At 46.8% G+C, this 11,266-nt stretch overlaps 2 protein-coding genes across 2 annotated transcripts in view; both read left to right on the top strand.

Annotated features, from left to right (window-relative positions):
• LOC100524378 (zinc finger protein 420) lies at nt 920-10,446 on the top strand. The gene is given in 5 exon segments (XM_021094778.1): nt 920-1,021; nt 5,799-6,598; nt 6,600-7,083; nt 7,086-7,379; nt 7,382-10,446. Coding segments are annotated over 4 exon segments (1,296 nt in total). The 5' UTR covers nt 920-1,021; nt 5,799-6,322; the 3' UTR covers nt 7,624-10,446.
• The window catches only part of VRK3 (vaccinia related kinase 3), a 67,874-nt gene continuing 57,532 nt past the window's right edge, over nt 925-11,266 (top strand). Inside the window, exon 1 of the mRNA XM_013998683.2 lies at nt 925-1,021. The gene's annotated coding sequence lies outside the window, so the exon portion shown is untranslated. The remainder of the gene's footprint in view (nt 1,022-11,266) is intronic.

Genomic DNA, 11,266 nt, shown 5'->3' with positions numbered 1-11,266 from the left:
CACTGTTTTTTTAGCATGTTTTCTCCTAAGAAGGATCAGTAGGGAGTGTGTTAGTTTCCTAGGGCTGCCGAACCAAATCGCCACAAATGTGGTGCCTTAAAGGAGCAGAAATGTAGGCGTTCTTATTGTGGCTTAGTAAGTTAAGAACCCCACGTAGTGTCTGTGAAGATGCAGGTTCAATCCCTGGCCTCGCTCACTGGGTTAATGATCTGGGGTTGCTGTGAGCTGTGGTGTAGGTCGCAGATGTGGCTCGGATCCTTCATTGCTGTGGCTGTGGTGGCTGCAGCTCTGATTCGACCCTTAGCCTGGGAACTTCCATATGCCTCAGGTGCAGCTCTAAAAAAAAGAGATAAAGAGAAAGCAGAAAGGTATTCTCTCTCAGTTCTGGAGGCCAGGACTGCAAAATCGAGGTGTCCCCAGGCCGTGCTCCTCCTGAAGGGGAGAGTCCTTCCAGCAAGTTGCAGGCCAGGGATCGGATCCAAGCCACAGCTGTGACCTGCACCACAGCTGCGGCAACAGCTGGATCCTTAACCCACTGTGCCAGGCTGGGGATTGAACCTGTGTCCCAGTGCTCCGGAGATGCTACCAATCCCTTTGCGCCCCAGTGGGAACTCCTTTAGTCATCTATTTTGTTGCACCTGGTCTGTCCAAAATATGATCATCGTGGCACCTGATGATGTCAATCATAATTCATCTATAAATTATTTGTGAGATCATTTTCATTTTTCTCTCTATCAAGTCTTCAGAATGCCGTGTGTGTTTCCCACTCAACCTGAACATGGAGTAGGAGCCTTAAACAGTGATGTAATCATTAGGTGTCCAATGTATGCATCTCCCCTGCAGACCCAGGCCCTGGGGCCCAGCCCCATGGCCTCCCTGTGACCGTGGTGCCTGTGGCCAAGTCTCGTGTCTTTTCCAGGGGCAGGACTCCTTGGGTCCAAACCCGAAGTGATCTCCCATCTGAAGCGAGGGGAAGAGCCCAAGATGGAGGAGAGAGGAGCCCAGCGAGTTCCCTGTCCAGGTGGGTGAGGATGGCCAGCAGGTGTGAGCCGTCTTCTGGTCCTGTCCATCGTGATCCGTGACGGTCATTCGAGACTGAGGCAGCATAAGGTACAAGGCCTCCCTGTGGGCGCTGGGTTCCAATCCCAGCTCCACCGCTTTCTGGTTCTGTGGCCTTTGAGCAAGTCATTAAGCCCCTCTGTGCCTCAGTTTCCTCATCTGCAAAATGGGGTCAATAACAGCACCGGGGGCCTGGAAGGAACAGGTTAGTTAACACATGCTGAGGGCAGCCAAGCGCCTGGCACCCAGGAACCCACTGGTCCGAAGAGGCATGGTCGTTACTGGGAATCACTTGTGTAACCTGGCCCAACGTGTTGGGGGACAGGAAGAAGCCAGCTTCCTGCCCCCACCGACCCGTGACCTCATCAGAGGTGGGGACAGAAGCGTCTTCGTTTCCACCACTGTCCACCCTGCTGTGGGGCCAGGACTTGCTCCCTCCTCCCCCTTACTCACCGCAGCCCCATCAGCCCCCAGTCCTGGCCCTCCTGCTATCTCTGCCCAGTCCCCTCCTTTCTTCCCCACAGCCCTGGCTCAGGCCTCAGCTTCCCTGCCCTGGACCCTCACCCCAGCTCATCTCACACACAGCCCCCGTGGGGTCTTCCTACATTGAGAGCTGATCCCACCCTTTGCCTGCTCATAGCCCTTCTGTGGCTCCCCAGTGCCCCGAGACAAAGTCCTAGCCCCAAACCTGGCATTCAAGGGCCTGCCTGATCCAGCCTGCTCTGTATTTGGCCCCATCTCTCATCACCATCCACTTGGTGGAGAGTGGTACCCCACAACCTGACCTTACTCACTGAAGCCCCTGTCCCTACCTGAACTTGAGTGTGTGTTCCTATCTTTGGGCTTTTGCACATGCTGTTCCCTCTGCCCAGAACACCCTTCCCTGCTGTGTCTGCCTGGCAAACACCTTCACGTTTCTCAAGATGAAGGCTACAGGTCACCTCCTCCAGGAGGTCCTCCTTGACTTCCAGGCTGAGTGACCTGCCCCTTCTTGGTGCTTTCACAGCTGCTTGCTTCAGCTGCTATGACTTCCCTTGTTCATGTGGCAGTTTTAAGAGTGTAGACTCTGGAGCCAGACTGTCTGAGTTCAAATCCCAGCTCTGCCACACACAGGCTGTGTGACTAGGGGTAAGTGACTTAAGCTCTTGGTGCTTATCTGTAAAGTGAGGACACAAGTAGTACCTGCTTCACTGAATTTCTTTTGGAGACTAAATTAGTTCACAGCTAGAAAAGGCTTGGAACAGCCTGGCACATAGTAAACATTTAGTACCTGTTACCTATTGCAATAATAATAATTATTATTCTACTAGTTATTGTAATCACCTGGTGTATATTAGCACAGTTTTTGCATGTAAAGAATCAACCTGAGAAGTTCCCGTTGTGGCCCAGTGGGTTAAGGATCTGATGTTGTCTCTCCAAGGATGTGGATTTCATCCTTGGCCTTGCTCAATAGATTAAGGATCTGATGTTGCTGCAAGATGAGGCATAGTTTGCAGATGCGGCTCGGATCCAGTGTTGCCATGGCTGTGGTGTAGGCAGCACCTTCAGCTCAGATTGGACCCCTAGCCCAGGAAGTGCCATATGCTGCAGGTGCAGCTGTTAAAAAAAAAAAGTATCAGTAGTTCCCATCGTGGCTTAGTGGAAGCGAATCTAACTAGCATCCATGAGGACGCAGGTGTGATCCCTGGCCTTGCTCAGTAGGTTAAGGATCTGGCGTTGCCATGATCTGTGGTTTAGGTCTCAGATGCAGCTTGGATCCCGTGGTTGCTGTGGCTGTGATGTAGGCCAGCAGTTACAGCTCTGATTGGACCCCTAGCCTGAGAAACTCCATATTCCGAGGGTGCAGCCCTAAAAAGACAAAAACAAAACAAGCAACCAAAAAAAGAATCAAATTGACTTAAGCAAAATTAGACATTTTTTTTTTGACCCATGTAAGTGGGAAGTATTGCTGTACAAGATTTCAGGCATAGATGGATCTAAGGTCTTGAATGGTATCGTCAGGGTGTGCCCTCTCTCTCTCTCTCTTTTTCTCTCCCCCCTTCTCTTCCTCCCCCCAAAGTGTTGATTCTGTCTATTTCTAGCTTCAGTCCATCTTCAGGCCTTTCCAAGTGGCAGTCAATGACGTGGCTGCCCATAATCTCAAACATATTCTTTTTTTTTTTCTTTTTACAGCTGCACTTGTGGCATATGGAGGTTCTCAGACTAGGGGTCCAGTCGGAGCTGCAGCTGCCGGCCTACATGGCTGAGGGCTGAAGAACGGGCACTGTGAAACTTAAGAAAAGGTTAACATTGGAGTTCCCGTTGTGGCGCAGTGGAAACAAATCCAACTAGGAACCATGAGGTTGCGGGTTCAATCCCTGGCCTTGCTCCATGGGTTAAGGATCCGGCGTTGCCATGAGCTGTGGTGTAGGTTACAGACGCGGCTCAGATCTGGCATTGCTATGGCTGTGGTGTCGGCCGGCAGCTGTAGCTCTGATTCAACCCCTAGCCTGGGAACCACCATATGCTGCAAGTGCGGCCCTAAAAAGAAAAAAAAGAAAAACAAGGAGTTCCCGTCATGGCACAGTGGTTAACGAATCCGACTAGGAACCATGAGGTTCCGGGTTCAGTCCCTGGCCTCGCTCAGTGGGTTAAGGATCCGTTGATGCCATGAGCTGTGGTGTAGGTTGCAGACGCGGCTCGCATCTGGCGTTGCTGTGGCTCTGGCATAGGCCGGTGGCTATAGCTCCGATTCAACCCCTAGCCTGGGAACCTCCATATGCCGTGGGAGCGGCCCAAAGAAATAGCAAAAAAAAAAAAAAAAAGAAAAAGAAAAATGAAAAAGAAAAGGTTAACATAAGACAAGACACAGAGACTTTTATCTTAATCGAAGGTGGGAACCAGGGGACTCAAGATCTCACGGACCAAGAGCGCCACCTCAAGAAACCACACTGCTTTTATTGTGCTCTTGAGAATGACGTCAAGTGGGGAGGGGGCTGCAGGTGCAGAATATGGTTTTTTAAATTTTTTTAGAAGTCACGTAGCTGGTTAAACCTTTACTCTGACCTTTAGACATTTAACAACCAAATTTGTTGTCAGGTGTTCTCTCTATGCACAGCATCTAGAGAACCACCATTGTGCGTCAGCAGACGGGGTGCCTATCTGCCGCAACCCGGTGTGCCTAGGTCTGCACCTCATTCTCTCTGCTGATGCATATCCTGTTAATGACCCCTCATAAACCCCTTGGGCTCATGAGGCTCATCTTCCTCTTAACAGGACGTACCAGGCTGTGCAAATGGCATGCCTATCCGCACAGGTCCAGCACGCCTAGACCAACGCGTTATGTCCTCATTCAGCTGACCACATGAATAACTTACGCCTTTTGCTCTTTGTTCTTTTTTTTTTTGTCTTTTTGCCATTTCTTGGGCCGCTCTTATGGCATATGGAGGTTCCCAGGCTAGGGGTCGAATTGGAGCTCTAGCCGCCGGCCTACGCCAGAGCCACAGCAACGCTGGATCCAAGCCACGTCTGCAACCTACACCCCAGCTCATGGCAACGCCGGATCCTTAACCCACTGAGCAAGGCCAGGGATTGAATCCACAACCTCGTGGTTCCTAGTCGGATTCGTTAACCACTGTGCCACGACGGGAACTTCTTGGTCTTTGTTCTTAAGTTTAACTTACTTGCCAGCACCGTGACTGTTTTTCAAGCAGCAATATAGGGTAAAGGTAAAGCAGGACAAGATGGAGTTTTCAGCATAGAAAATAGAAGGCAAGAGGCTGGGAAAAGATTGTAGAAACATGTCTCCTGACACTACACCGCAGCCACAGCTACACCAGATCCAAGCTGCCTCTGTGACGTACACTGCAGCTCATGGAAATGCCAGATCCTTAACTCACTGAGTGAGGCCAGGGTTTGAACCTACATCCTTATGGGTACTAGTCAGATTCATTTCCTCTGTGCCATGGTGGGAGCTTTCTCAAACATATTCTGCCTAGCAACACCATATCTAAATCTAAAGGAAGATTCTTATTGGCTCTGTTTGGGGACAAAATATTCTGACTGGCTACACTCACTCCTGAGGTGGGAGATGGTAGAGACAAGGATTAAGAGCCCCACCAAGACTACATGGAAATTGTGGTTCTTCAAATGCAGGGATGTTGAGGAGGTAATGATATGTCCAAAATATCTGAGTACAATCCTCTTTCTTCCCCATCTCTGAGGACAAGGGTGAGATGTCTTATGCAGCACAGAGTCATCCACCCCCAGCATTGTGTTTGGCACATAGCAATTATCCCTTTAACCCACTGTCAGGCCAGGGATTGAACCCACACCTCTGCAGTGGCCCAAGCCACTGTACTTGGATTTTTGTTTTTGTTTTTGTTTTGTTTTGTTTTGTTTTGCTCTTTAGAGTTGCACCCTCAGCATATGAAAGTTCCCAGGCTAGGGGTCGAATTGGAGCTGTAGCTGCTGGCCTATGCCACAGCCACAACAATGCGGGATCCAAGCCATATTTGTGACCTACACCACAGCTCATAGCAGTGCTGGATCCTTAACCCACTGAGCAAGACCAGGGATTGAACCCATGTCCTCTTGGATACTAGTTGGGTTAATTACTGCTGAGCCACAAGTGGAGATTTTTAACCCACTGCACCACAGTGAGAACTCCTTGAAACCTTTCTTTTTACAATTACAATGATCTATATAGTCAGCTTCTTTTGTTCTGGGATAGACGAAATTCATATTTTCCCTTCTTTCAGACTTGGAGACAAGCTCTGCAACTACTCAGGAGACACTTCCCATAAAGAATGTTTCTGAAGAGGCAGCTTCCCCAAAGGGAAAGATGGAGGGTATTTTAAGGGCAGTGCTTGGAGACACCAAGCTCAGGGGCTCCTGGACATGAGGCTGTCAACGAGAAGACCAGGGAAATCAGAAGAGGCATTTGGGGAGGTTGTTTGCTCCTCCCAAGGAAAACACCTGTGGGGAGAGGGGCTGTAACGAGCTTGGGAGAAGCTTCAAGCAGACCTCAGCCTTCATCAGGAAGCAAAGGCTGCCTGGAGGAGAGAGGCCCAAGAAATGGAATGGGCCGAGAAAGAGCCTGAAACACCAAAGGACCTTTGTAGAAAAGAAACCATTTAACTGCACAACATGTGGAAAAGCCTTCATCTAGCATTCCAACTATGTTCTACACCAGAGAATTCACACTGGAGAGAAGCCCTACAAGTGTAACAATTGTGGGAAGGCGTTCAGCAACAGTTCATATTTCATCCAGCACATCACCCACATGGGAGAGAAGCCCTACACCTGCAACGACTGCGGCAAAACCTTTACCCAGAGCTCCTCACTCACTGAGCACCAGAGGATCCACACAGGAGAGAAACCCTACAAATGCAAGGAATGTGGGAAGGCCTTCACCCAGAGTTCCTCGCTCATCAAACACCAATGATGCCACACCGGAGAGAAACCCTATAAATGCAGCCAATGTGGGAAGTTCTACTCACAGATGTCCCATCTCACCCGTCACCAGAAAATCCACACGGGGGAGAAGCTGTACCAATGCAAACGAGTGTGGCAAGGCTTTCTGTCACACTTCCTCCCTGACTCAGCACCAGACAATCCACACTGGAGAGAAGCCCTACAAGTGTAATGAGTGCGGGAAAACCTTCAGCCACAGCTCGTCCCTGACTCAGCACCAGTGAGTTCACACTGGAGAGAAACCCTATGAGTGCCCCAAGTGTGGCAAAGCCTTCAGCCACAGTTCATCCCTGACCCAGCATCAGAGGATTCATACTGGGGAGAAGCCCTATGAGTGTCCTGAGTGCGGGAAGGCTTACACACAGATTGCCCACCTCATGAGGCACCAGAGCATTCACATGGGGGAGAAACCCTATATATGTAATGAGTGTGGAAAGGCCTTTAGTCACACCTCCTCCTTTACTCAACACCAGATGATCCACACTGGTGAGAAGCCCTGCAAGTGTAACGAATGTGGGAAAACCTTCAGCCAGAACTCTTCACTTACGCGCCACCAGAGGATTCACACCGGGGGAAGCCCTATGAATGCAAAATTTGCAAGAAGGCCTACACCCAGATTTCCCACCTCATCCAACACCAGAGAACTCACACCAGAGAGAAACCTTATGAGTGCAGCGGGTGTGGGAAAGCCTTCAGCCGGAGCACCTATTTCATCAAGCATCAGAAGATCCACACAGGCGAGAAGCCCTATAAATATAAGGAATGTGGGAAAACATTCAGTCATAACTCATCCCTCATTCAACATCAGAGGATTCACACCGGTGAGAAACCCTATGCCTGTAAGCAGTGCGGGAAAGCCTTCAACAAAGCATTCACCTTATTCAGCATCAGAGGATTCATACTGGAGAGAAGCCCTACAAATGTAAGACCTGTGGGAAAACCTGTACTCAGATTTCACACCTCATTCAACACCAGAAAGTTCACATGGGTCACATAGGTCACAAGACCTATATGTATAAAGCATGTGGAGAGGATTTCAGCTGGGGTTCACACCTGGCTGAACATCAGAGACTTCATACTGTGCACAATTTTGAGAAAGCCTTTGCTTAGGGCACACAGCTCACTGATCATCAGAGAACTCATGCTGAGTAGAGAGCCTGAAAATGAAATAGAGGTGATCCTGCTGTTAGATTCAGTCGAGCTTGCTGAGCTGCAACAGGAACTCCTCATTTGTCATTTTTAACAGGTGTATAATATTTCAGGCTATTGTTTCTAGAATTTACTTAACCAAACTCTATTAATGGACATTTGGGAGTTTTTTAAAATTTTCTTTCCCATCATTGGGCATATGTTATTTAACACTTGTGCAAATTACTCCATAAGATGAATTCCTAGAAGTTAGCTTGTGGGATCATAGAAAGTCCATGTTTAAAATTTTGTTAGTTACTGCTAAATAATCCTCCAGAAAAGGATGACTCAATTTACATAACTCCCAAAAGTATATATGGCTGCCTGTTTCTCTCTTCCTCCACTTCGTTCGCAAATACTCAGTATTAATCATTTTTAATTTTTAATTTATTTTTCTTAAATTCTTTCTTTATTTCTTTTTGCTTTTTAGGGCTACACTCATGGCATATGAAAATTCTTAGGCTAGAAGTCGAATCAGAGCTACAGCTGCCATCCTAAGCCACAGCCACAGCAACACCAGATCCTTAACCCACTGTGCGAGGCCAGGGATCAAACCTGTATCCTCATGGAACCTAGTCGGTTTGTTAACCACTGAGCCATGAAGGGAACTCCCAATCTTTTTTTTTTGTTTTTAATATTTCTAATCTAATAAGGAAAAGTGTCCTGTGGATAGTGAGATTAATCCTTTTATGCATTTGTTGATGTTTGTTTTCTTTGAATTGCTTGTTTGTGTATTTTGCCCTTTTTAATTAGGCTGCCTTTTTGTATTGATTTATAGGAGCAAATCTTTATGTAGCACACATTAACTCTTCAGTATATACATTATTAGTATTCCTCCTAGTTATTTCTCTTTCAATCTTGTTTATGGTGTGTTTTGCTATACAGAAAATTTTAATTTTTAGATATTCAGCTCTATCTGTATTTTCCCTTATAGATCTTAGACCTACTACCATAGTAAGAAAGGCCTTCCTCTTTCCCAAAATTATGAAAAAAGTTCTCATAAATTTTATTCTAGCACCTTTATGGTTTTTTTTTTTTTTTTTTTTGTCTTTTTAAGGCCACACTTATGACATATGGGAGTTCCCAGCCCAGGGATCATTTCATGCAAGTTAGAGCTGCATTTGGTTTGTTTTTTTTTAAATTTTCTTTTCCATCATTGGACATATATTATTTAACAGTTGTGCAAATTATCTTCACAGCAGTGACCTGAGCCACAGCAGTGACAACACAGGATCCTTAACCACTAAACACCAGGGAATGCCCCAGTTTATCTTTTAAACAAGAACTCTTAGCACCTTTACGATTTTAAGAATTAAATTTTTATTCCTTCTAAATTTTTTATGGCTTATGGTATAAATTTTTAGTTTTTAGAGGCTGTCTGAATTCCTTGGTTTGTAGCCCCTATATCTTCAAAGCCAACAGCATAAGCATAGCATCTTTAAATCCCTCATCCTAATATAGTCCACCATGTATGTAATTTTCTCAGCACATTTGGTTTCCTCCCTTCTGAAGACTCCCTTCTTTACCAACATACTGCTGTAGGATAATTGGATTTTTAGTCTAAGAGAGGTTAATCTTGCTTGCCTTTGCCATTGTGTTGCTTAACCACTAAGCACCAGGGAATTCCCCAGTTTATCTTTTAAACAAGAATAATCTATAACACAAAAGATGGTTTGGGGAGTTCCCACTGTGGCACAGTGGGTTAAGAATCCAGCTGCAGAGGTTCAGGTTGCTGCTGGGGTGCAAGTTCAATCTCCTGCCAGGCGCAGTGGGTTAAAGGATCTGGTATTGCCTTCAGTTATAACCCTTGGCTCAGGAACTTCCAAAGGCCATGGGTGTGGCCCCTCCCCTCCAAAAAAATGGTTTGGGTTTCAAATTACAAGAAACAACTTAAATGAGCTCAATCAAGAAAGATGTTTAGTAGTTGAGTAGCCTAAAGTTCTAAAACAAAGCGTTAATCTTGTTTATCCTAACACTTCAGGATGCCTTCAGTGGCAAGTAAAAGAAAACCCTGGAGTTCCTGTCCTGTCACAGTGGAAACAAATCCCACTAGGAACCATGAGGTTTCAGGTTCAATCCCTGGCCTCACTCAGTGGGTTAAGGATCTGGCATTGCCATGAGCTGTGGTGTCGGTCGCCGATGCAGCTCGGATCCAGTTTTGCTGTGGCTGTGGCGTGGGCCCTGACTACAGTTCTGATTCGACCCCTAACCTGGGAACCTCCATATGCCACAGGTGTGGCCCTAAAAAAAAAAAAGAAAACCCCAACTCAAATTGTCATGGGAAGAAGAAATCTGTACATAAGATAAGCTTCAGCTACTATACATTCATATTTCTCTGCAATTCACTTGAGATTTGTAAGGTTTTTATTTCACAGTTATGTTGTCAAATAATTTTTTTCTGATCACTGTTTCATTCCTATCTCAGCCCCTTGCCTGTTTACTTCATAGTACTTATCATAATTTCCTATCATAATAGGTCTCCTATTTACTGCTTGTTCTGACTCCCTGAAGGTAGGTCTTTTTGTGTCTTTCACCACTATATCCCAGCACCTAAAGAACTGTCTGGAACATAGCAGGTTCTTGGAAAATACTCACCGATTGATTTACTTCAATACTGAAGCAAGCCACTCCCATCCCCACTTGCATGGTAAGAAAATGGTAGTTTCCCACACCCTCAAGATTGTATGCCATACAGCTTTGAATTTTAGCCAGTTATGTAAGTAAAGATGGCATTTTTTCTTCTTCCTTTTTTTTTTTTTTTTTTTTGTCGCCCTGTGGCACATGTTCCCAGTAGGGATCAGGTTCTAGCCAGTTGCGACCTATTGCTGCATCTATGGCAACGCCTCCTCTTTCAACCCACTGTGCGGAGCTGGGGAGCCTGCATCTTGGCGCTGCAGAGATGCCCCCAATCCCGTTGCGCCACAGCAGGAACTTTTTTTTCTTCTTTTCTTCTCTTCCTGGCCATCTCTTACTCTCTCCTCAAAGCCTCATTCAAGACCCCTCTGCTGAGAAACCTTCCTTCCATCAACTTTCAGTCCTGCCCTACTCAGTTTTCCTCCTGTCTTTGTTCTCTAACATGTGTTTTCCATTAAGTTTTTTTTTTTTTTTTTTTTTTTTTTGTCTTTTTGTCTTTTCTAGGGCCGTTCCCACGGCATATGGAGATTCCCAGGCTAGGGGTCTAATCGGAGCAGTAGCCACTGGCCTACGCCAGAGCCACAGCAAGGAGGAATCCGAGCGGCGTCTGCAACCTACACCACAGCTCACGGGCAACGCGGGATCCTTAACCCACTGAGCAAGGCCAGGGATCAAACCCGCAACCTCATGGTTCCTCGTCGGATTCGTTAACCACTGCGCCACAACGGGAACTCCTCCATTAAGTTCTATGAACAGAGCACCCTCTTTTATTAAGCATCCCTATTATTTAAAAGCGCCTCTTTTGGAGTTCCCGTCGTGGCGCAGTGGTTAATGAATCCGACTAGGAACCATGAGGTTGCGGGTTCGGTCCCTGCCCTTGCACAGTGGATTAACGATCCGGTGTTGCCGTGAGCTGTGGTGTAGGTTGCAG

Source organism: Sus scrofa, chromosome 6, assembly GCF_000003025.6.
Source record: "Sus scrofa isolate TJ Tabasco breed Duroc chromosome 6, Sscrofa11.1, whole genome shotgun sequence".
Lineage (NCBI taxonomy): Eukaryota > Metazoa > Chordata > Mammalia > Artiodactyla > Suidae > Sus > Sus scrofa.
The sequence above is the reverse complement of the archived record's forward strand: the minus strand, read 5'-3'. Positions and strand labels throughout refer to the sequence as shown.